Source organism: Tamandua tetradactyla, chromosome 16 (assembly GCF_023851605.1).
Source record: "Tamandua tetradactyla isolate mTamTet1 chromosome 16, mTamTet1.pri, whole genome shotgun sequence".
Lineage (NCBI taxonomy): Eukaryota > Metazoa > Chordata > Mammalia > Pilosa > Myrmecophagidae > Tamandua > Tamandua tetradactyla.
Window position 1 is genome coordinate 49,436,414 of NC_135342.1, and position 26,048 is coordinate 49,462,461.

General features: G+C 41.5%; 1 protein-coding gene and 2 pseudogenes across 3 annotated transcripts in view; 1 reads left to right on the forward strand and 2 right to left on the reverse strand.

The window, feature by feature from the left end:
* The window catches only part of CES1 (carboxylesterase 1), a 32,632-nt gene extending 19,403 nt beyond the window's left edge, over positions 1–13,229 (reverse strand). Inside the window, exons 1-3 of one of the 3 annotated variants that reach the window (XM_077132480.1) lie at positions 13,206–13,229; positions 9,778–9,982; positions 1,425–1,569 (exon numbers count right to left, since the gene is read on the reverse strand). In XM_077132480.1, the coding sequence (XP_076988595.1) occupies positions 1,425–1,569; positions 9,778–9,950 (318 nt within the window). In that variant the 5' untranslated portion in view covers positions 9,951–9,982; positions 13,206–13,229. The other 2 variants (XM_077132479.1, XM_077132478.1) reach the window with 2 other exon arrangements.
* LOC143659470 (mitogen-activated protein kinase 6-like) lies at positions 4,118–6,881 on the forward strand (annotated as a pseudogene).
* A 1,813-nt stretch (positions 13,230–15,042) lies between the features above and the next one.
* LOC143658430 (large ribosomal subunit protein uL14 pseudogene) lies at positions 15,043–15,736 on the reverse strand (annotated as a pseudogene).
* Between the last annotated feature and the right edge of the window lie 10,312 nt (positions 15,737–26,048).

The following is a 26,048-nucleotide window of genomic DNA, read 5'->3' on the forward strand; positions in this document are numbered from 1 at the left end:
CTTCAACTCTAACGTTTAATGAGCGCCTGTTTTGCATATGTGTCAGTGCCTGTGATAAAGGCTTTGTATTCAGGATTAATGCTTATATGGGATTATTCCCATTTAGAGGAAATTGAAATTTAGAGAAGTTAAGAAATTGCCCAAGTCTCTTGGCTAGTAGGAGGCAGAGCCAGGATTTGATCCCCCACTGTGTGGCTTTAATCCTGTGTCCCTAACTAGGGTGCTGTCTGCCTCTAGGCTTCCAGAGCCCCTCGTTTCTGACACCTCTCATCACCTCCCACCTCGGGAAAGGGACTGAGTTTATTGTCCTCTCTGAGTGAAGCCTAAGCCCAAGAGCTGGTTGGCAATAACTTGCTGAAAGAATTAGTCTACATCTGTCCAGCCCAGAAAGATCCTTGAAGGCAGGGACAGTAGGTGGTGGGGTAGGTTCTTCCTTTCCCGTAATCGCACACCTAACTATGGATATATCGTGCACTTAGTGCATAATGGAAAGAAGACAAAATGAAGGAATTGAACTTTTGTCCCCACCTCCTTGGCCTTATAAGGCATATGGAGGACCAGTTCCTGGGTAGTAAATTCAAAGATGCCCCACCACCATCCCTGGCCACCATGCAAAGGTGGCCCTTTCCGAAGTGTCCCTTGTGGGTGCTGGGCCCTGGCAGAGCCAAGCCCTGCACTTGGCAAGGGCTCCCATCTCTGGGCCTCTGTTTATTTCAGAAATGCTAACTCACCCAGGCATCAGCCTGTGCCAGAGAAAAATTGGGAGGGACATTGGCTCCAATAAAACCCTGGACGGAAGGCCAAAGGTAGAAGAAAGTGCATCCTATGTTGCCCCAGGTTCTCCCACACCTGGGGCCCTGCCCCTTATGCAACACTGGGCACAGTCCCAGGCCATCTCCGTGCACATGGACTCAGTTTCCTAGCTGGGGTCAAAGAGCACTGGCTTGAAAATCAGACCTGTTTTCTCCTCCTGTATAGCTTCCCTTCTCCTCTTCGGGACTTAGCTTCTTTCTCTGTAAAGGAACTCTCGGAGTGTTCCCTTATCTCAAAGATTTCTTACAGCTCTAATTGTGTTTGCAATTATGTTTTAGCTGCTCTGGTATCAGATTCCTAATCCAGCAACTAAGAGTGATCATTCTTCTCCTCCTATCAGCATAAAAGAACTTGGAAAAATTCCAACGTACATTACATAAGTAGCCGAATCCCCCGTCCATATGCCACTGAGGGGAAACCGAGGCATGAAGAATTTGTTGCATTTCCCATGGTCATGCAGTCTGCCCATGGTGGGAAAAGAAAGCCCTGGGGCACTTGACCCACAAGGCTCACCCCCTGCCATGCCCTTACCCAAGCTACCTTCACCCCCTCCCTATCTCCACCAGAAAACTGAGTCTCACCAGTTGACACCCCTAGTTCCCACTGCTTACAGGCAGCCTGCTTTTCTTCGTCAAGTCAGCAGGAGTGTAAATATTTAGGTAAAGGCAGTCTTCAGAAAACCTGAGGGGAACGTTCTCCTTATTGTTGGAAAAGAGTTCCGAGAGCACCTGCCCAGCCACGGCATCTTGGGAGCACCTGGGAGGGAAGAGGGAAAGAAGAGTTGAAGAGTTCAACTGGGTCTAAACTGGAAGGTGCTTTCTGGAGTGCAGCCAACCTGGGCCAGGCAAGTTTAAGCCTATAAACGGAAGACTTATTACCAGACTCCAAGGCTTTGGAATGGGTGTGGTTGGGGCTCCGTGAGGACTCCAGAGAAGAGTGAGGGGTGGCTGGGACTCACTAAGGCAGCCCAGGAGATATATCTTCCCTTCCCCAGCCTCTGGGATGTCCTGTGTCCAAGGAGGTGGGGCAGGAGAGGAGGGCTGCCTACCCCCAATCCATCCTGGGAGCTGGCCATTTCCTGCACACTCTGGACACAGCTCAGCTCTCTGCTGGCCTCTGTACCATGAGCTGCAGGTGGCCTTCTTCCATAAACCATGAGAAGTCACTCAAGTGGTGGGCACTTGGGGCCTGTGACAGGTCAGAGTAAGATAGTTTAGAGGTGACCCCTGGTGAACTGCATTCTTGGGTAACATTGGATGAATCCCTGCTGTGACCTCAATCCACCATATGCGAGTGCTATAAGAATCCTGAAGCCCTGACATGCTAAGATTCTACCATCAACTCACCCCAGGCAAGCGCTGTCAGTGGTCATAATGAGATATGATCCAACGTAGAGCATAATTATAATTGTGAATGAATATTGAGCCCTCTCAATGTGCCAGACACTTTTTAAAGTAATCCTCATGCATCAACTCACTCAATTCTCATATCAGCCCCAAAGCACAGGTTCTATAATAATATCCATTGAATGGATGAGGAAACTGAGGAACAGAGAAGTTAGAGAACATGCCTAAGGCCACACAGCCAGGAAGATCCACACTACACAGTGCTTCTATCTCTAAGTGATTTATAGGCAGAGCTCAACATGTCCAAACATCTAGAAGGCAGGTGTCACTGTATGTCGAGAAGGAAACTGAGGCACTGAAGTTCCAGAATTACACCATTGATAAGCAGCAGAATCTAGACCAGCAAAGATGACTTCCCAATTTCCATCCTGGGACATCTTTCCCCATATCACCAAGAGCGTTGGGCATGATATTCATGAAAGGAGAAATTCTAATGTCAAAAAAGGGGGAGAGAATTCAACTTCACTAGTACTCAGATAAATGCAGAATAAGTAGCAAAATTATAAATATACAATAATTATAATTATTTCACATAAGAACCAAAACATTTTACTTAACTAACCCTGAGCTCTAGCAGGGGTATGGTGAATGGATTTTTCATGTATTAATAGAGCACAGTTGGACCACATCTAAAGGGGAAAGTAAAGAAAAGGTGCATCTTCTTTGACTCTGAAATGTTATTCCTTAGAACTTGTCCTTAAGAAATACTGTGTGCATGAAGAATTAGCTACAGGATGTTCATCACCGTGCTATTTATATTATCAAAAGCATAAAAAACAATGTACTGCCCCCAAACAAGAAACTGGATAAACCAATTATGGTTCAAGCACCCAGTAAGGCAGACTGTGATATTAAGTGACACAGAAGGATGTTCGTGATATATTTGTGAGTAGAACAGGCAGCCCAAGTGTCTGTATTTTTAAGGAAGAAAGTGTGCAACAGAAAAAGCCTGGAAAAGCAAATTCTAAAATATTGATAGCAATTCTCTCTGGGTGGTGGAATTGTATATGATTTTAGTTTTCTTACATTAACCTCTCTGTATTTTTTAAGATTTCTGTAATGAATATGCATTACTTTTGTAAGCAGGAAATAAAAACAATAATATTATTTTTCAAAAAAAAAAAGGAAAGATCATTGGGGTTCCATGGTGGCAACTGAGGCAGAGCGAGAGCTTGGGAGACGCTGCTGCCGCCAGCTCAGCCAGAGATCTGAGTCGACCCTGGGGGCTGTCCATGGGCCCCACATTCTCTCCATGAGTCAGAGAGGTCTCATTGTATCGGAGTAAGCTGGATGGTAGCTTTGATTGTGACTGTGGTGAGCTGAAGCTACTGACCACCCACAAAAGACCTGCTTGCCCAACAGCTGCCAGAGCTTCCTGTTGAAATATATAGCAACAAAGGAAGAAAAGAAGCAAAAGGGAAATAGTCTTACCAGCACCTGAGAACAATGCTGCTCAGAGTGAGTCCAACACTGATGCATCTGCACAGTGAGGAGAAGGTTCAGAGAAGCCTGTTGTGTGCATATTTATTCACATTTTTGTTAAATGTTAGATCGTTTAGCACAAGTAAATCTGAATGCATAGTATGTCATTTCATTCTGTTTGAGTTTCTTGAGGGTTTTCTTTAAGTGTCTGCAGAGTTGCTGCCCCTTTCTTGAACCATAAGTACTGCAATCTTTTTAACTCTCAATATGAGTAAAGAATTTTGAGCTTTAAATCTAGGGGGACCCCAACAGCCTGGTTGGGATATGCAATGAGCATGAAGAAGCCATCTTGCTGTGGAAGCAAGGTTATTTTTCTCAATCCTTTTTGAAAGATCTTTCCTTTTGGTGCCAGTTTTCTTCCTTGTTTGCATAAGCTCAACAATTCAAAAACAAGAGGCAATAGTAAGGGTTTCAAAATGGCAGAGAAATGTGAAAGTCTCACGAACACTCATGGTTTTGATCTGGACTCTAGGTATATGGACTTAAAACCACTGCGTTATGGAGGCAATGGCTTTTTTCTGCTGTAGACGATGACTGTGACAAAAAAGAAACCATCAAAAAAACTGTCCTTATTGATCCTCAGAGTGTCAAACATGCTCCATGTGAAATCAAAATTATAAGAAGACATGACCATGATAACTTTGTGAAAGTGTTTGAAATTCTTGGTCCCAGTGGAAGCCAATTGACAGACATGTGGGCTCTCTTGCTGAACTGAACAGTGTTTACATTGTCCAGGAGCGCATGGAGATGGATTTGGCTAATGTGCTGGAGCAGGGGTCTTTGCTGGAGGAGCATGCCAGACTTCAAGTATCAGCTGCCTCATGGGCTCAAATATATTCACTCTGCAAATGTGCTGCCCAGAGATCTCACACCAGCTAATCTTTTCATTAATGCTGAAGACTTGGTGCTGAAGATAGGTGACTTTGGTCTGGCATGGATCATGGATCCCCATAAAGGTCATCTTTCTGAAGGATTGGTTACTAATTCGTACAGATTTCCACGTCTTTTACTTTCTCCTAATAATTATACCGAAGCCATTGACAGGTGGGCTGAGGGCTGCATCTTTGCTGAAATGCTGGTTGCCAAAATCCTCTTTGCAGGGGCACATGAACTTGAACAGATGCAGCTGATTCTAGAGTCTATTCCAGCTGTACTGAGGAAGATCGTCAGGAGCTTCTCAGCGTTATTCCAGCTTACATCAGAAATTACGTGACTGAGGCACACAAACCTTTAACTCAGCTGCTCCCAGGAATTAGTCAAGAAGCACTGGGTTTCTTAGAACAGATTCTGGCATTTAGCCCCATGGATTGGTTGACAGCAGAAAAAGCACTCTTTCATCCTTACATGGGCATATATTCTGTTGCTGACAGGGTGACGCGAGAATTAAGACAGACACAGATTTCTGAAAATGGCAGCAAGAGACTCTTGAACTTCTAGAGCCAAGAGCCCTTTGCTAGTTTTGCTCCAGCTATTTATTAGTGGTTACTTCAAAAGGCAGGAGGAAGTAACATCAAGCTAATCATTAATGTTCATTACAATTATGCCAATATATAAAATACAAGAAAATGAAAAACCTTTTTTTTTTTTTTTAAAGAGAGAGGGAGGAAGGGAAGGAAAGACAGAGAGAAGGAAGGAAGGAAGAAAGGGAAACATCTTTAAACATTGTCTTGTTTTATTATATTTTGTTTATTTCTTTGGTTTTTACATGGGCTGGGGCCGGGAATCGAACCGAGGTCCTCCGGCATGGCAGGCAAGCGCTTTGCCCGCTGAGCCACCGCGGCCCACCCTGAAAAACCTTTTAAGCTAAGTTGTTTATCTGTGAAATCTCTTCAAAGATTTCACATTCCGGCCCCCAGCCCTTTTATCCTTCAAAGCTTCCTTGTAGGAGACGAGCCACTTGAGGTGTTTTGCAAGAGCTACGTGACCCAGGGTTCTGGGTCACCGTTTCAAGGTTTAGCCTGAAGGCCAAAAGATCTGTTTCCCACAATATTCTTTTCCAACAGATGAGCCAATTTCAAGTCATGCTTTTCATATGGGAGATCAAGTTGATGATCTTGTGCTTATGGATGGAACTCACAGTCACAGTTGTAGTTGGAAGAGGTACCATGATTGTCAATTTTCCAAGCATGATTGGCCTATACACAATTGAGGAAGTTCAGCTTGACCCAAGAGTTCTGTTGATGTCACCAGTGAAGTAAGCACAAGTTGATCCTCGAAAATATTTGGGTGGAGATTGTGAAAAGAATCTGGAGGATCCTGCTTTTGATACCAATTACTCTCCTGAGCCTTGTTTTGGCAGTACCAAGGTCATCATGGAAACAAAACTGTTATCTGGAATATAGCCACACTTGTAACTACCAAATGAGGTCATCATATTTAGATAACTTTATTTGGAGAGAGAATGAAATTATCGTTATTACGAACCCAAGCTCATTATAGATCTTTCCAATTGGAAAGAGCAAAAGCAAAGAAAAATCTGAAGAAAGGTAAGTCAAAATGTGAAAGGAATGGATTGGTTAAAGCCCAGATGGCTCTAAAGGAAGCATCACGGCAACTGGCTGAAAAAGGAAGGGAAAAGAATCAGGGATTTGACTTTGATTCCTTTATTGTAAGAACTATTCACCTTAGTTCACAACATGAGCCTACTGATGTTGTTGGTAAAGGAAATGACTTGAATAGCTCAGTGCCCCAGCTAGAATCGAAACATTTGAAATCCAAGTCAGTAAGCCAAGAAAAAGAGGGAAAAGGAATGGTGAATTCGACTCAATGAGAAGCCTTCTATCAGTCCTCTTGGGATGGTCAGTTTGTGAGTGACGGGGTGGGATCTTTTCTCACAAGTAAGTGTTGTTGCGAGGTAAGGAAGGATGAACACATTGACAAGGAAAACACGCCAGTTACTGGGACAGGTTCTTTAGCAGGAAAGAAGATGCCGAAATGCTAGAAACTGAGCCAGTAGAGGACAAGACACTTGCAGAGAGGGAAACTGAGGAAGGATTTCCAAACAGCAATGGGGAGCTCCTCTTTAACAAGCACCCTGAATCCATAGGCACCCCACAGTTTCACAGTGCAGCTGAGTCACCACCGAAGTCAATAGGGGCCACATGCACACCTTCTGCTAGGAAATCTTCCCCTCAAACTCCTCATACAACATGCAGCAGCAATCTGCAACATCTGAACTAAAAACACTCAGCAGGGCAGGCCACGGTGGCTCAGCAGGCAGGAATGCTTGCCTGCTTGCCTGTGATGCCAGAAGACCCGGGTTTGATTCCTGGTGCCTGCCCATGTGAAAAAAAAATAAATAAATAAGAAGTAAAAACACTCAGCAGTCATTTCTCTTCATATTCTTCAAGAAATGTTTTGACTTTTTAAGCCATTTTGGTTTTACTTGAATCCGATGGTGTCATTTTAGTAAGGAGTTCATTCATTTTTTTTTTCTTTTTTTTTTACATGGGCAGGCACCAGGAATCAAACCCGGGTCCTCTGGCATGGCAGGCAAGCATTCTTACCTCTGAGCCACCGTGGCCCACCCGATTTCATTCATTTTTGATTTTTAAAATCCAGACTTATTTTCTACATGCGAGATAGTTTTCACTTTGACTGGCAGGTTGTTTGTTAATTTTAACAATTGAACAGAATAATGCAGTGCAGGCAGAGACAAAAGAAATGCACAAAGTAAAAACCTTCTCTCATAGAACAATGATCTGTTTTACAGGAAACAGAAATCTTGCCTTGAATTTTACACAGTGACACTGTACATAATTGCATGAAAATATCTATTTTTTTTCCTAAACTATTTCTTCATTCATGAGCATTTTCATGTTTTTCATACGGTACACATTTCTTAAAACAGATGATACCAGCAGCAACTGAAAAATGAATGCCGGATTTGGTACACACGTGCTATCTATCTCTAGGTAGTAAAAAGTATGTGGCAAAACATAGACCACCTACAGTGCTCCACAATATACACTTCTGTTTAGCCAGTGTTTACTATAGTAAACTATTCTCAAGATCCATTCACTATTTATAAAGTCTGGTACGTATTCTGTATAGTGAAGTGTTAACACATCACATCTTATTTATTTTAGCAAATCAGTATATTTTCTGCATTTAATTATAGAAAGTTAACTTACTTTTTGAAATTTATTTGAAATTAATAATAGAAAGTTAACTTAGTTTTTGAAACGGAAAAATACACCTTTCCCATTTGGCACTATGGTTTGTTGCCCTCCTAACTGAATATATAAAGTCAGCTTATTCTAAGGTTATCCATGTACTTAATTTACTTCAGTGTTCATTTTAGGTAAAGTGCTCACTGTATATAGGAATTTGTATTTTGGAGGGGCTTGATCTATCCATAAAGAAAAGAATGGGAACTACTTTATTATAAAATGCTCTTAGAAGTCTTAATTCTGTTTATTTTTTAAAAATGAACTGCAATGTTAGACTTGCATGCATGGAAGCAAATAAGGTACATCATTATCATAGTTTAAAAAGCTCATGATTGGACATATTTTTTTACTGTATGTTTTTACTGAATGATATATTTCAGCAAGCATCCAAGGCAAGCATGAATGACATCATAGTCTTTTAGAAATTTGTTTCATCTACTTTATTTTACTGAATACTGTCTGCATCTTTGGTTATCTTGTTTAAAGAAGAAGGGCAAACAAAACTTGGCTAGCATCCCCCCGACGTGGGACATGACATCCAGGGATGAAAGTCTCCCTGGTGACATGGGAGATGACTCCCAGGGATGAATACAGACCTGACACCATGGGATCAAGAATTACATCCTGACCAAATAGGGGAAAAGAAGTGTAACTGATAAAGTATCAGTGGCAGGGAGAGCTCAAATAGAGTCGAGAGGCTACTCTGGAGGTTGCTCTTATGCAAGCTTCAGGTAGACCTTGCTACCTATCATAACCTGCCAACCCCCAACCAGGACCATTCCAGCCAATCCTAAAGAACACCTAGGGCAATATATAAGATTCCACAAGGGTTCCAGACACTAGAGTAACTTTCCAGAAACCTACAACCTCCAGATGGGTTCCTGGTCCAGATAAGTCCTAAAACTTAGCCCAGCCTCTCCAGAACATCAGATAGTTCCATCTCTCTACCCCATATTAGTGACAGACCCTTCCAGTATAAAAAATTTAGAATTGCCATAGCCCAAATGACCCCAAAGAGAGATACTGAAAGATCGAAGGTGATGGTGGAATTATACATAGAAGACAGGACTTAACAAATAAATATCAATGCTGAATCATTAAATTGATATCTCTTTTAGTCTCCAGTATTTCAGAGCAGCTAAAAGTAAAAACCTAAAATTGTGAAATTGTAACCCATGTCAACCTCAGAAATGTGTTCTACAACTAATTGTGGTGTTGTGCTTTGAAATTTATAGCTTTTTTGTATATATGTTATTGTTCACAAAAAAAAGAAGGAAAAAAAAGTTGACTGTGATGATAAAAAAATATTTAAGCCCTCTAACCTCTTATATTCTGGAACAGCTAGAAGGAAAAATATAAGAGGATGGTATGGTAGCCCATGGCAAACTCTGGGATCTGTCCTGTAACCACTTACTGAAGAATGCTTTGAAAAATACTGTTTTTTTATTTCTTTGCTTTGTATATATGTTATGCTATATGATAAAAAAGTTTAATAAATAATTATATAAATAAATATGGAAAAAAAAAGAGGAAGAAAGAGGGTGACCCTGGCATACCCCTAGAAGAGACAGACAAAGCCTGCATGGATGCAGGTGACTGTCTGAGGCCCCTGAGGTTGGCTGTGAGGCCAGGAGGGTAAGATGTGTTTTTTGTTTTCATTTTATTATAACTTTTTTGCCCAGCTTGGCCAGGGTGGCCACTACCCCACTCATGAAGAGTCAGCTGGGAGTAGAGAATCCCGGTCAATGCACCCTCACCTCACCCCACCCCCACCCCTCACCCCCCAATCATGACAAGATAGGAAAATAAATAGGATCATGACCTCTGGCCCCATGCTTCCTCTTGCATCACTTTGAGACAAAACTCTTCCTAAAAGATGCCAAAGCTACCCCTTTTCAACTTACAAAGGAGGGTAAGAAGTGGCGTTCTTCACGAAGACCCAGGGCTCTGCAGGCTGTGGTGGGGTAAACCTCAAGGGTCCCAGAGGGGGTTTGGCAAAAGGGACTCCCAGGAAAACGGCCACAGGTTGCGCAAATCCTTCTAAGCTGAAGAACTTCCCCAGGACTTTGCCTTGCATGGTGTTCACCACTGGCGGTGAGGACGGGTGCCCTGCTGGACATGGAGGGGAAACGGGGATGCGTCAGAGATGAAAGGTTTGACCTGCAATACCAGCTGGGTTTGCCTCTTTCTATAAGTCACCAAAGCCTCAGTTTCTTATTGCATAAAATAGGGATGAGAATAACTTTACTTTCTAACTCATAAAGATGTTTTAAGGAGTGTATCAGGGTTGGAGATACACAAGTATCTCCATGGCAAAATATAGTGTAAGAAGGAAGATTGCTGGGAAAGAACAAGGTATTCAATTTCCTCTCTAGAAGCTTCTGGAAGTATTCATCCATTATGCTCCCGGTGCTGAGCTGTATGTTGGATGAGAGGACGAACAAGAGGTAGGCCATATTTTCAGAAGTTCTGAGAGTCATAGGGAAACTGAGTCACTTACATAGGTGACTCTAAAGCTAGTTAGAAAGCGGTCAGTGTTTGGGAGAGGGCCCAGTAAGGGAGAAAGAAGTCAGAGGACGGAGCGATGCTTTCAGATGGGGGGCTTTGTAGAAGGGGTGAATTTGGAAGTGGACTTGCAGAAAGGGCCAGGTTTGAAGACGAGAAGAGGGATGCAAAGCGTGCTGGAAGAAGGGCGAGTGGTACACTTGGGACAGGGGGAGTCTATGGGGAATGAACGCTAATCCTGGAATGAGAGGTGCATGTCAGGGAGGGCCTTGAATGCCAGGCTAAAGCTTTAGAGGCACGTTGAGCAGCAGGGAACAGTTCTGGAGTAAGGGAGAGTGAACCAAGAAGCTTGATGATGAATTTCCTGTTGGCTCTGAGGAGAAGATAGAGACTGGGGGTCAGATTCCCATCTTGCAGAGTAGACAATTCTCTCTTACTGGACTGAAATTCATGTTCCTGAAGCGTCTCCCTAAAGTTGTGGTTCTACCTGCCATGGGACCGTGCTGAACTAACCTGATCTTTCTTTCATGTGGCAGGCAGCCACTCAGACACCTGATCAGGCTCATCTCTCAAGGTTTCTCTTTCCCAGCCTCAGTAGCCTCGATTGGTTTAAGTATTCCTCATTTCTAGTCTCCCCACCCTCCCAGTTGTTTCCCTTTGGACACAGACAAAATGCCATCATCTCCCTTAAAATGCATGTGACCCATGACAAAAGAATAATCCAGATATGGTCTTATAAATACCCAATGACACGGGGAACTCTATATGCAAAAGCAAGTTACAAAATAAAATCCAGGTCTCATGCTATTACTAGCCAACCCCATGCTGTGGACATTTAAGGTTGTCTTCTTCGGATGTTGCTGTTAATTATCACAAATAAACTGAGATGAATTTCCTTGGAAGGTTGTATATCAAAAATGTCAATGCCATGACATGAAAGGTGGCTTTTTTCTTCATGCTTTCCAAGTTTTCTGCATTGAACACAGATTCTTTTTTATATAACTAGAGAGGGAAAATATGAAGAAATACAGTTTTGTAGACGAGGAATTTTGAAGAAGGTATTGACAGAACCTGGCACCTGACCAGATGCGGGAGCCATGGATGGGGAATGCAAGGACCCAGGAGCTGGCTTGTGATGTCAGGTTCTGTTTTAGACCAACTCAGCTGAGATGTCAGTAAGACATCCAGGTGTTAAGATGCCACAGGAAGAGGCAATTCAGACCAGAAGGAAGCAGGTGAGGAGGCCGGGAAGAACCGTCCCCATTAAGGTGATGTTTAACCCAACCATGTGTGTGATTTCACTAAGGAGGCAAGCATGAGCAAGAAGAGAAAGTTCTAAGGACAAAACACAGGGGACTGCGACAGCCGACAGCCGACAGCCGACAGCCGAGTGAGAAGATACAGCAGAACGTGGGGAGGAGACCTCAGTGGTGGGGTGGCATCACGAAGCCAAGAGTGAAAGAGGAGGAGGGGCAGGTCAAAAGTGCTGAGTGCTTCAGAGAGTTTCAGGGAGTGGAGTGAGAGAAGAAGTCACGGGTGTGGCTTTTATTAGCTCAATGATAACCTTCAAAAGAGAGAAAATGTATAGAAGCCAGATTGGCAAGGGTGAAGAAGGGTTAGGTCCTAAACCATAAAGGTGATAGCAGCTACCACTTATGTTATTGCAACTCTAGCTTGTTTAAGTCAGTCTTCACACAGCCCTGCTAGGCTGGCCTCAGTACGTCCCTTTTATAGATGAGAAAGTGGAGCCACTGGAAGCTGCCAGAATGGTCTTACTAAAGATGATGGTAGGATGGAAGTGCTGGGTATCATTGGGGGTAACCAATGATAAGGAATGTTCTGCACCAAACCTGCCCTTCTCCTCTGCTCTCACACTCGGTCCCAGCCTTCACACATCACCCCATCTACCAACTCTTAGTTCCAGAAAGAAGGAAAAGTCTAAATGGGGTGTGGGTGTCAGTGTCTGGAGCACTGGCTGGGAGTCAGTAATCAGAGACAGATTCCAGGGCAGGATTTTCCAGCTCACCTTCTGCAACCTCTTTGAAACTCAATTTTTCCACCTGTAAAATGGCACAAATGTATTCTGGGGGCCCAGGCTGCATCCGTTTCTTTATCAGTCTGCTTGCCCCACTTGTCCTGCACAAGGCACTGCTGCAAGCACTTTTAGAAGAAAATAACCCATTTCTTCCTTACAACAGCCCCAGTGAGGTAGCTGCTATCATCATCTCCACTTTAGAGATGGGAAAACTGAGAAAAGTACCCTGTGGCCACACGGCTGTTAAGTGGGGGAGCTGGAATTCCAACCTACACTCTGGCTCCACAGTACATGCTTTTAACTTTCTGCTAAGCCTCGTCCCTCGATGTGGCCAGATCTGGACTAATAAAAGTCCTCATTTATGGGGCATGGGGTGAGTGCTTTGTGGTCCCGCGCGTGGAGCTGTCGCCTCGGGTATGCCCGGCGGGCTGGGGCTGGCGGGCCGGGAGGACGCCTTTGCCCTGTGCATACCTCAGCACATTTCCTCCCAAGACAAGGAATTTCACCTGCGCAACCCCCGTATCTGTACTTCAGAATGACTCACCCTGAGCCTCCAAAGAGGCGAGGGAGACCAGGACCAGAGCGAACGGCCACATCGTGGAAGGACAGTAGCTTTCGCGACCTCCGAGGTCTCAGCGCGCGGCTCCCAGGGACTGCGCTGGTCCCGCCCCCGGAGTCCCAGCTCCCCCCTGGCCGCCGGACAGCCAAATCAGGAGTTAACGTCCAGAGCACTCCCCGGGTTGGGAGTCTATTGGGTCCTCTGAGTCTCACTCACCCTGAGTTTAACCTCACCTTTGGGCAGCCGGGACAAACTCTCCTGTTACAAACAGCCACAACTTGCAAAACAACTTGTTATGTAAGGGTTTCTCCCTTGCTGGGCTCCCTTACTGCACGTGAACTTTCCACAGACAGGCAGTAGGGGGCATTTGGAACAAGGTGCTTTGGGACTGGGGCACTCAGAACAAGCTTGAAAATTTGTAGAGCCGCTCTTAACCCACTGCTCAGCTGGTCAATTTGGGACAAATTTCTTACTTTCTCTGGGCTTACGTTTCATCGAGTTCTAGGCTCTTAGTTTTGGAAGTATTCTTAAATTTCGTCCATTCCTCCTTCTTCTGCTTAATTAACTTTACAATGTTCTGGCCAAGAGTCAGGGAACTCACTACCTTTTAAGGCAGGGATCTTTGGACAGACTGTTCTTAGTGTAAATTCCATCTCCCCGAAGTCCCAGTCTCTAATCTTCAAAGCCTACATTTATTCATGCATTCTTCAAACACTTACTAAATACTTATTTAGTAATAAATAAATATTTTATTTTTTTTGCTAGGTGTATGGATACAAGGATGAATTCAAGACATGTTCCATCTCCTCAAGAAACTTACCATGCAGGGGAACAGGACAGGTTGGGTGGAAATTTAATACAGTGTGGAAGCACTAAAAGAGGTGAATACAAGATGTTCTGGGCACAACTGGCAAAGTGTCATTTATCTATTGGGGACCCAAGGAAGATGCTCAAAGCCTGTTTCATAGGATCCTTAAATATCCAAAAACAGGGAATTAGTTAAAGCAGCCTGGAAAGGCTGGCCAAGGAAATGTTCTCCATTTGCTTGAACTAGTGACGCTGATCTCTATTAATTGGCAAGGAAAGACAGTCATAATGCACTGTGGAGGGGGGAAAAAAACAGGGGAAAAAACAGTACTGCTCAGGGAAACAGTCTGACAGCTCCTCAAAAAGTTGAACATAGAGTTGTCACATGACCCAGCAATTTCCACACCTGGGTACATACCCAAAAGAAATGAAAATGCATGACCATCCAGAAACTCATATCCCAATATTCACAGTAGCGTTTATTCATGATGGCCAAAAAGTGGAAGCAACCCAAATGTCCATCAACAGATGAAAGGATGAATAAAATGTGTTCTAGTCACACAATGGAAAATTATTCAGTCTTAAAGATATGGAGTTCTGAAACATGGATGAACTTTGAAAACATTATACTAACTGAAAGAAGACAATTACAAAACATTGCATATTATAAAATTCCATTTATATGCGGTGTCCGGAGTCGGCAAATCTATAGAAACAGAAAGTGATAGCCTAGGGCTGGGAGGAGGAGAGAATAAGACGTGACCGCTTATGGGTACAGGAGTCATTTGGGAGATGACGAAAATAGTCTCAAATTAAATTGTCACATGGTTGCACAACTCTGTGAATATGTTAAAAACCACTATATTGTTCATCCCAGGGCCTGGGACCATCTCTACAGGGAGGACAGATGCTTCATTTCTGTGAAACCAGTGAAGGAATCTTCCATGGGTCTGGACTACTTGGTCACGTGCACCTTTGTCCATCTGGTGTTGATATGATTCTCTGTGAAAACCTAGAGGAAGACAGATGTCAACTGAGCTATTGACAATGCAACCACTGGATCTCAGGTCTCCAAATCAGACGTAGGTTCCCTGTTGGAGAAAGGAGAGGAACTGTGGTGAGAAGGAGTTGAAATTTTCCTATCCCAGAATTCAAGTGCAAAGTCCAAAGTATATCCCACTCCAGCTTATGAAAATTGTTGCCACTTTTTATTTTTTAATGTTTTTATTTTTATTAATTTTTTTTTACAAATGCACTGGAGAATCAGGCAATGCTACCAGCATTGGATGCAATCCTGGGCCACAAGTCTGCACATTCCTTTTCAACTGGTCCAGTGATGGGAGAACCTTTCATCTCTCCTTTATTGTTCACTATGAGCCCTGAGTTATCTTCAGAGTAAAGGAATACACCATCTTTTCTCCAGTATGGCTTTCATTGTTGAATTACTACTGCTGGATGTACCTTCTTTCTGAGTTCTGGTTTGCCTCTCTTAGCTGTGATCACCATGTTGCCCACAGCAGCAGCAGGAAGCCTATTCAGCCATCCCATGATTTCCTTTACAGAGATAATATACAGATTTTTGGCTCCTGTGTTGTCAGCACAGTTAATCATGGCTTTTAGCAGGAGACCCAGGGAAATCCAGAAATTTGCACCAGAGAACCCAGCATGTCCTCACTTAAACACCTTCAATGCCAGAAAAAGACAGAAGGGTGTTGCCACTCTCTTTAGGAAGGAATTTTGTTCATATAACTCAGGATGTTTCCCTCCTCTTCAAAAAGTTGGAGGTTACTGATATCTGATTTCTTCTGCCTTTTAGTTCTTACTGTTCTTACACCTATGTTCAAATTGTTCAATTTTTTTTTTTTTTTTGCATGGACAGGCTCCGGAGATCGAACCCAGGTCTCTGGCATGGCAGGTGAGAATTTTGCTACCGAGCCACCGTTGCCAGCCCACCCATGTTCGATTTTAAACACTAATATATGGAGCAGAATTCCAACATCCTCTTAACTTAAGCAAGGTGTGCTTTTCATTTTTTTCCTCATTTTTCCGATTGCTTTCGTTGGTTTTGGAGGAAAAAAAAGTCATAATATCCTGGGTAATGTTTTGAAAAATTATATTAGTTAGTCCAATCCCAGACCTATTATTGCAGTATTTCCAAATATAGCTCCCAACCATCTCTATTTTTCCCTTGTTTCCAACTGATTCTGATATATATCCAAGTTTTACAGACATCTGTTTCTACTTAATTTAAAATTTCCTTGTCATTTTAAATAGGGAAATGATTCTTTAGTAATTAGAAAACGTATTCTATTCTCAAGTATTTCTATCAATTAGATAATTTATTTACATTTGCAAGTTGTACTTAAATATTTTTATATATGTAAATTGTGTTATTTATTTCATAATACCTTAAAGTTTGTACTTTTCATTCTGAACTTGGAAACCCTCCAATTCATTATTTACGTTCATATATTCATGTTGTAGCATGTCTCAGAATATCTTTCCTTTTCTTTTTTATGGCTGAATAATATTCCATTTTTTGGATATGCCAAATTGTTTATCCACTCATGTGTTAAAGGATCCTTGAGTTGTTTCCACCTTTTAGCTATTGTGAATAATATTGTGCTGAATATTAGCTTACAAGTATCTATTTGAGTCCCTGTTTCCAATTCTTTTGGGCATCTTACCCAGGAGGGAATTCTTGGGTCATATTCTGATTTTCTGTTTAACAGTATGAGTTGCTGCTAAGGTGTTTTCTGCAGTGACTACACCATTTTGCATTCCTACACATAGGTTTCAAATGCTTCATATCCTTTCCAATACTTGTTATTGTCCATCACTTTTCTAAAATATCAAATCCCCTCCCTCTGTGAATATATATACATATTCTGTGAACAAATACATATATAAATGTATATACATATGTACATTTTTGAATATGTTGGGAGGCAGGGATCTAATTTCTTTCAGTTGCATGTGGATATCCAGTTTTCCTAGCTCCATTTGTTGAACAGACTATTCTTTCTCCATTGCATGTGCCTCGCACAATTATTGTAAATCAACTGGCCATAGAAGTGTGAATGTATTTACAGACTTTCAGTTCTGTTTCATTGATCTTTTTGTCTATCTTCATAATAGTACCACACTGTTTTGGTTACTATAGCTTTGTAGTAAAGTTTGAAATAGGGGGAAAAATCACTGAATTGTATACTTGAAAAGGTGAACTTTATGGTATGGGAATTATACTTCAATAAAGCAAATATTTTAAAAATGCAATTATGTATGATATGGTCCCATTTTAGTAAAATTTCACAAAGGAAAAATTTTGGAAAGTGATAAACTTAATTAGTATTATAACAGCTATTTATTTTGTTTGTTTTGTTTTATATTACCTTCATTTATTCACACACACATATACATGGACACTGTTACTTTATTTATGTACATCTGAGTTTCTGACCCATATCATTTTCTTTTTCTCTGAAGACAACATTTCTCAGGGCAGGTCTACTGGTGGCAGTTTCTGTCAGTTTTTGTTTGTTTGAAAAAAATATGTATCTATCCTTCACTTTGTGTGTGTGTGTTCTGAATTACTTTATATCCTTCATTTTTAAAGAATAATTTTCCTGGTTACAGAATTCTAGTGTTTGGAGATATTTGTTGGTTTTGCCCTGTTTGAGAAAAAGCTAAACTTTAATTATTCAGATTCTTTTACGCTGAAAAAATAGGTACTCAAAGTCTGGTCTTAACTGCTCACAACCACACAAAGGACAAATACAGAGCCCCTGGCGATGCTCACTCTTTGGAATTGTCATAGGTCCTCGCCTGGCCCCCAGCAATGCTGGTGCCACCTTTGATCCTTGCAGCCCTCACAGAGAGGGCACCAGACTGGCAGGGGCAAGCCAGATCTTCACAGTCAGAATTTCTTTAAGAAAAAAAACTTTTAAGTAAAAGGCTAGTAAATAGAGTTGTTACTAAAATTAGGAAGTTATAGCTTTTCTAATTAATGTTCACTTTCAAAACTGTACTATTAAAAAAACTGTAGTATTAATCCAAAAATGTGTCATATATAACTAAAAAAAAGATATTATAAATTTAAAAATAAGTCCCAAACACCCCAGGAAATTCACCTGAAAAATTAAATAGGCTAGAACTTGGCCACATGTCATTGAGGTGTTTTTCTTTCAATATTTTTAATATCCCAATTCACTTTCTTTTTATTTGCATGATTTCCAATGGGAGCCTGTTGTAATTCTGAGAAGTCTGATGTAGTTTTTACCCTTGTTCCCCTATAGGTAAGCTGATTTCTCTCTCTCTCTCTCTCTCTCTCTCTCTCTCTCTCTCTCTCTCTCTCTCTCTCTCTCAGATTTTCTCTTTTCTGCATTTTGAGTATGATATGTCTAGGGGTAATTTTTTGGTTTCTTGCTTGGTATTATCTGAGCTTCCTGTACCCATGGTTTGGTATTTATCATTAATTTTGGAAATTTCTCAGCCATCGTTACTTCAAGTATTTCTCTGCCTCTTTTTTCCTCTATTTCTTCTTTTTCTCTTATATTCATTATATATAGGTTACATCTTTTGTAATTGCCCCATATTTCTTGGATATCCTGTTCTGTGCTTAGTATTCTATTGTCTCATTGCATTTTAGTTTGGAAAGTTTGTAATGATCTGTCCTCAATTTCATTGATTCTTTTCTTAGCCACATGGAGTCTATTGATGAGCCCATTAAAAGTTCCCTTCATTTCTATTACTGTTTTTTATTTCTAGATTTTCCTTTTGGTTCTTTCTCAGAGTTTCCTTCTCTCTGCTTACATTATCCATCTCTTCTTGCATGTTACATACTTTTTTTCACTGGAGCCCTTAACATACTCATCATGGTTATTTTACATTCCCAATCTGGTAGTTTGACATTTGTGATTCTGTCATATCTGAGCCTGATTCTTTTTTTAAAAGTATTTTTATTAATAAAACAACATAAAAACATACAAACATTCTATACATGATATACTATCAATGGCTTACAATATCATCACATAGTTGTCTATTCGTCACCATGATCATTTTTTTGAACATTTCCATCACCCCAGAAAAAGAAATGAGAAAGAAAAAAATCATACATACTATACCCCTCACCCTTCCTTCTCATTGACCACTACTATTTCTATCTATCCAATTTATTTTAACCTTTATTCCCCCTATTATTTATTTGTTTTTTTAATCCATATTTTTACTCATCCGTCTTTAGCCTAGTTAAAAGGAGATCAGACATATGGTTTTCACAATCACACAGTCATATTGCAGAAGTTATATCATTACACAATCATCTTCAAGAAATAAGACTACTGGAACAGCTCTACAGCTCAGATGCTTCCCTCAGCCACTCCAATACACCATAAACTAAAAAGGGGACCTCTATGTAATGATGTAATGCGTGAAAATAACCTCCAGGTTAACCTCTCAACTCTGTTTGAAATCTCTCAGCCACTGACACTTTATTTTGTCTCATTGCTTTCTTACCCCTTTTGGTCAAGAAGTTTTTCTCAATCCCTTGATGCCAGGTCCTGTCTCATCCCAGGGTTTCTATTGCATGTTGCCGGGGAGGCTTATTCCCCTGGAGTCATGTCCCACATAAAGGGGGAGGGCAGTGAGTTCACTTGCTCTGTCGGCTTAGAGAGAGAGGCCACATCTGAGCAACAAAAGAGATTCTCTGGGGGTGACTCTTAAGCCTAATTTTGCATAGGCTTAGCCTATCCTTTCAGGAATGCATTTCACAGGGATAAACCCCCAAGATCAAGGGCTCGGTCTATTGATTTTGTTATCCCCACTGCTTGCTGTATTATCAGAAATTCTCCAAATGGGGAAGTTGGACATTGCCCCCTTTCTCCCCATTCTCCCAAGGGAACTTTACAAATACTTCTTTATTCACTGTCCAAGTCTCTCTGGGATTTATCAGAGCATCACACTAACCTGGACAAACCAACAAAATCTCATACCTTATTCAAGATTCCCTGTACTTATGGTGTTAACTGAACTGTCCATACAGGTTAAACTAGCAAATGTACTACTTAAAATATTAATTTTGTGACAAATAAATAGCTCTCCCTTTATCCCACACAGAAGTTGAAGTTTTAAAACATGGACGATATCATCCTTTACCCAGTCTTCTGATATACCTTAGTCTTATCCAAATCAGCTTCATTCATGTCTCTACTTGATGTCTGATCACTTTTTCAACTTTTTAAAGAGTCCCTGTGTCAGGTAGCTCTGACTTTCATAGCTTCAGAGTTCTAACTCTGAGTCTCCAGGGTCACATACTTATGTGATGTTTCTGGGGAAAACCACGTTATATGCAAACAGTTCAGTATCTCAGAATTTAGAATTAACAGTTACACTTACTGAACATATGTGACTGCTATAAAAGCTTACAATCTAGGACCCTTTACAATAAGCCCCAACCTAATAGCCCATGCTTTCAACTTTAGTTCACTGCATTTTTATATCATAGTTAGTCCATATGATTGAGGCGTAATAATATTTATCTTTTTGTTCTTTTTTTTTTTTTTTTAACATGGGCAGGCACCGGGAATTGAACCTGGGTCCTCTGGAATTACAGGCAAGCATTCCTGCCTGCTGAGCCACCATGGCCTGCCCATCTTCTTGTTCCTGACGTTTCATTCAACATACAGCTCTTAAGGTTCATTCATCTAGTTGCATGCCTCACTACTTCATTCCTTCTTGCGGCCACTCAGTAGTCCACTGTATGCATGCATCATAGTTCCCCATTCCATTTCTCAGTCGTTATACCTTTAGGCCACCTCTATAACAGCTATTTCTTGACTATAAAATCGTGTTTTTACTTATTTGTAATTTCCACTTTTGTTCACTCATACATTCATTTAACAAATGTCTTTTCAGAGTTAAAGGAAATTGGACATGGAGAAGAAAGTAACAGGGAGCAGCCAGAAGGTGGAAGTCAGTGGAACCTGCAGAGAAATGAGAAGCCAGGAGAGACTGCCGTGTGCATTGCCATGTGACAGAAAGCCAAAGTTCAGGGATCACTGGCAGCCAGCTCTGGAATGCCACAGATTCAGTAAGAAAATATTGTTTTGTAAATGTCTCGATTTTGAACTTCTCCTAGCTCCAAAACCTTGAGCCAATAAATCCCCATTGTTTAAGGAAAAAATAAAAAAGAGCTTACGGTCAATCTAGCACTGTGCCAAGTGTATTCACTTCATTCTTCATTCTCAAAATAGCCCTGTGTTATTGATATTATTATCTCCTGAGGCTCAGCATGGTTAAAAGATTTCCCAAGGTCACACAATAAGGAAAAGCCTAGATTTTAACAAAACCTGCGCGCCTGTTTCAATTTCCCAGCTGCTAAAACAAATATGATGCAATGAGTTGACTTAAACAATGGGAATTTCTTGGCTCACAGTGTCGAGTCTAGGAGAATTCCAAAATTAAGGCAGCATCAACATAATGATTTCTCCCAGAAGACTGTGGCCTCCTGGGGCTGGCTGCTGGTGGCCCTTGGTCCTTGACTTTTCTGTCACATGGCAATGCCCACAGGGCCTCTCCTGGATCTCCTTTCCTTCCAGGTCCCCTTGACTTCTAGCTTCTTCCCACGGCTTTCTTTCTGTGTGTGTGAATTTCATTCTGCTTACAAAGGACTCCAGTACTAGGGTTAAGAACCATCCTGGTTCCTTTGGGCCACACCTAAACTGAATTAACCTCATCAAAAGATCCTATTTGCAATGTGTTCACACCCTCAGGAATGGATTCAGATGAAGAACATGTTTTGTTTTGTTTTTTAAATATTCTTATTGAGAAATCTTCATGCACATACATTCTATGCATGGTGTACACTCAGTGGCTCGCAATATCGTCAGAGTTGTGCATTCTTTACCATGATCGTTTTTTAGAGCGTTCGCATCACTCCAGAAAAAGTGACAAAAAGAAAAAACTCTTACATACCATACACCTTACTCCTTTCTCTCATTGACCACTAGTATTTCCATCTACCCAATTTATGTTACCCCTTGTCGACCCTGTTATTTAGTTATTTTTGTATCTGTATTTTTTCTACTCATCTGTCCATACCCTGGATAAAAGAAGCATTAGACACAAGGTTTTCAGAATCACGCAGTCACATGGTAATTGTTGTATCTTTATAGAATCGTGTTCAAGAATCAAGGCTACTGGAACACAGCTCAAGCATTTCAGGTACTTCCCCCCAACCACTCCAATATGCCATAAACTTAAAAAGGATATCTATTTAATGCATAAGAATAACCTCCAGGATAACCTCTTGACTCCATTTGAAATCTCCCAGTCACTGAAACTTTATTTTGTCTCATTTCTCTCTTCCTCCTTTTGGTCAAGAAGGCTTTCTCAATCCCTTGATGCTGGGTTCCAGCTCATTTTGGGATTTATGAAGAACATGCTTTTCTGGGGGTACATAAAACTCTGAATCACCACAGTGGCTTACTCTTAGCCACTCTACTGTAGTGTCCACGATTTTTTGACAATCCAACTTTGCTGATGCTGTAAGCACATGTTTAGTAGGCCTGTGGGTGCTCAGCATGGCCTCTCTCTTCTCAAATTTCCTCGACCTCCACCCCTGCAAAGTGCCAGAGGCCTTCCTGCTGATCCCTGCTGGATCCTCAAGGCTGCTTGGAAGGAAGGGGAATGGCTGCTGAGTGGAGCTATTCTGAGGGTGATGGATGACTGGGAATAGGGGTGCTAGAGCTCTTAGGAATGGTCATAAAGGGATGGCAGAGCTGCTGGCTGGCTACCCAAAATTCATGACCCCCACCCCCATCCAGTGGGGCCAGGCATTGCACACTCCACCTCTCCTCACATCTAACGGGGACAATGTGTTTAGTTCTTGCCAATGATATGGGACCAGATGAGATGCAGGGGTGTCTCCAGACTAGCATAGTAAAGAGGCAGGTGCTCCAAGGCTCAAGAGGATGATGGAAATACAAGGAGGCAAGAGTCTGATTCCCAGATCTGTACTAGGAGAACGACTAACCTCTGATCTAGAACTTTTGGACTTTATCTGAGCAAGAAATAAATTTCTATTGTTTGATCCTCTCTACATTTGGGTAGCCTACCCTGACAAACATAGACTGCCCACAAATAATTCGTAATCAGAAACATAGAGGATGTTGTCAGTTTGGTCTTTATTTCCTCCCTTGAGCAGGTGTGCACATGCACACTCATTCGTACATCCTCCCTCATGGGATTCAGAACCAGAATGGTGTAGTAGAGGCTGTGGGTGGCCTACCTATCCCCTTTGGGCTTCACTACTCCAGAGCTTTCTGGATGACCTCCAATTGCCAGGAACGTCTCTCCGCCTGAAGGATTTCTCTGAAATCAACCAAGACGTCTCTGAAACTTTCCCTGGAGTAACCTTCAATCAACCATTAGTGGGATTTTGTGCATAAACACACCAGCTCCCTTTCCCTTCTGGTGGAATGCCTCTGAAACACATGTTCTTTTCCCATAGCTTCCTCAGAAAATTAAGCCTCAATCACCCATGGTGATAACTGACTTGATATTGGATCCTTTATTGACTGCCCCCCACCTGCCCCACCTTACATTCCCACTCCCCATTACTGTTCCCTGTGCCTCCCAAATAAGTTACTTGCAGTTTAAATCCTTGTCTCAGGTTTGCTTCTGGGGAACCCCAAACTAAGACAAAGGATCCCTCACGTCTCAGACAATGGACCATATAGTACCAACCCAATCCCTTCCTTTCATGCTTTGATGACACCAAGCGGGGCTTAACTAAGGTCACACAGCTACTCAGTGGCAAACTCAGGACCAGAATGTGAGACTTCTGACTACCCCATATTAAAGCTTGCAATCATTTCTCTCACTTGAATGCATCAGAGAGGCATTCTGCCAATCTTATCATAAGCCAAAAGCTCTTGAGTTTTTAAAATGTTTTATTGTGAAATAAATATACAAAGAAAAGAAAGGAAAACCAACAATTTTCAAAATACACTTCAACAAGTAGTTACAGAACCGATTTCAGAGTTTGTTATGAGTTACCATTCCATTATTTCAGATTTTTCCTTCTAGCTGCTCTAAAATACCTGAGCTTAGAGGGAATATTAATATAGTGATTCAACAGTCATACTCATTTGTTAAATCCTATTTTCTCTCTTATACCTCCTCCTTCTCTTTTAATCCTTCTCTCAATCTATAGGGATCTTTAGGCACCATGGGATTGACAACACCTTCCTGACCAAAAGGAGGAAAAGACATGTAATAAAAGAAGGCATTAGTGGCCAAGAGAAATCAAATAGAGTTAAGAGGCTATTCTGGAGGCCACTTTTATTATGCAAGTTTCAGTTAGACAATGCTAATAGCCATGGTTTGCTAAACTCCAACCAACATCACTCCTTTTAACTCTTAAGAACACCTAGAGCTTGAACTGAAACTCTATAAAAGTTTTTTGCATTAAGCTTGTTTTCCTAGAGCCTATAATTTCCACAGGATTCCTAAACAAAGATTTTTCTTGCAGAGTTGGGCTTAGAAAGAGACCAAATCTGAGCAATGAAAGAGGTTTTCTGGAAGCAACTCTCAGGCCTCATTATTAGTAGTCTCAACTTCTCTGCTGGAGAAATGTTGCATAAGGAAAGGTCTCAAAATCAAGGTTTGGCCTATTTTCGTGGGGTCCCCTATGTTTGAGAGGGTGCCCGGGATTTCCCAGATGGGAAAGTTTAATAGTTCCTTTTTTTTTTTTTTTTTCCTTTGGACCTTCAAGGGACTCTACCAGTTCTTTTTAATTATCAGCCCAATCATAGTCTGACATGTATCTGGGTATTACATGAAGCTATACAGAATTACAAGGCCTCATTCCCATTCTGAACTCCAGGAGTTTGGGTTGTTTCAGTGAGCTATTGAGCAGGTTGATTTAGATTGTGTGTTACCAAAAATTTATTTCTAAACCTAATAAACCTCTCTGCTTTTGGTCTCATATAGTAGGTGAAGGTCCAGAGTACACACACTATCATCTTTTACCCTGTGTTCTGATGTCCCTTAGTCCTAGACAGATTAGCTTCATTTTTATCTGTAATGGAGGCACGATCTCTTTTTTTGGCAACTTTAACTATTATCATATATAGCTATGCAACTTTCAGGGCTGCAGCACTACATTTCTGGGTCTTAGGTGTCACACAGTTACTCAAAGTTCCAGGGAAATACAAGCTGATATACATATAGCTCAGGGTCTCAGAATCTAGAAATACACTAACAACTTCAGACTAAATATAGCTGCTCTAAGGGCTTACAAGCTAGGCTCCAATCTTCTTATAAGTATTTTCTGAAAGAGACCTTAGCATATTTGTTCTTTTATTTTTGTCTTATTTTGCATCATGAATAATGTCCAAAATAAACAAACTGTGTCTCACAAAATCCTCACTTGGTTGTACGGTCAGCAGTACTCTCAATTTTAGACAATTCTCATTGGTCCACAGAGAGAAAGAGCTGACAAACCCAGACTCACCAATTATCAGATCAAAATTGCCCCTCACCCTTGTCCCTCCCCACCCTCCAACTAGTTGCCGTTGGTAGTGCTGTGGCACTGTTGGTGCCTTCCTATTAACTACTGGCCATAGCGCCCACTTTCAGTTTTTCCAATATACCTCTCTACTATTAACTATTTGTCCAAAATCAAGCCTTTGAAATAGTTCATGTGAGAACTTGTTTGTAATTGTGGATTTAATCAGTGGGATATATACCCTTTCTGTCGTATTCACCTTCAACATGGTAATGTTACTTATAACCCCACTAATTTGTTACCAGTGCTGCTGTCTGTTCCCTTGCATTTAAGTTCAGCCTCATTGGGTAGCCTTTCCCCTATCTCTAGCTTTTGTGTACCTCTAGGTCTGCTATATCCTATGGTTTCACGTCTGAGAGTTCCCTTACCAGAGTCGTAATTGTGAAGTCACACAGTATATGTCCTTTTGTGTCTGACTTATTTTACTCAGCATTACGTCTTCAAGGTTAATCCACCTTGTCATGTGCTTCAGAACCTCATGTCATCACTCCATCTTATGTGTATACCACGTTGTGTTTATCCACTCATGAGCTGATGGACACTTGGATTGTTTCCATCTTTTGGAAATTGTGAATCGTGCTGCTGTGAGCACCAATGTGCATATGTGTGTTCACGTTACTGCTTTCAGCTCTTCTGGGTATGCTCTGAGTGTTTGTATTACCGGGTCATACAGCGATTCCGTATTTAGTTTTCTGAG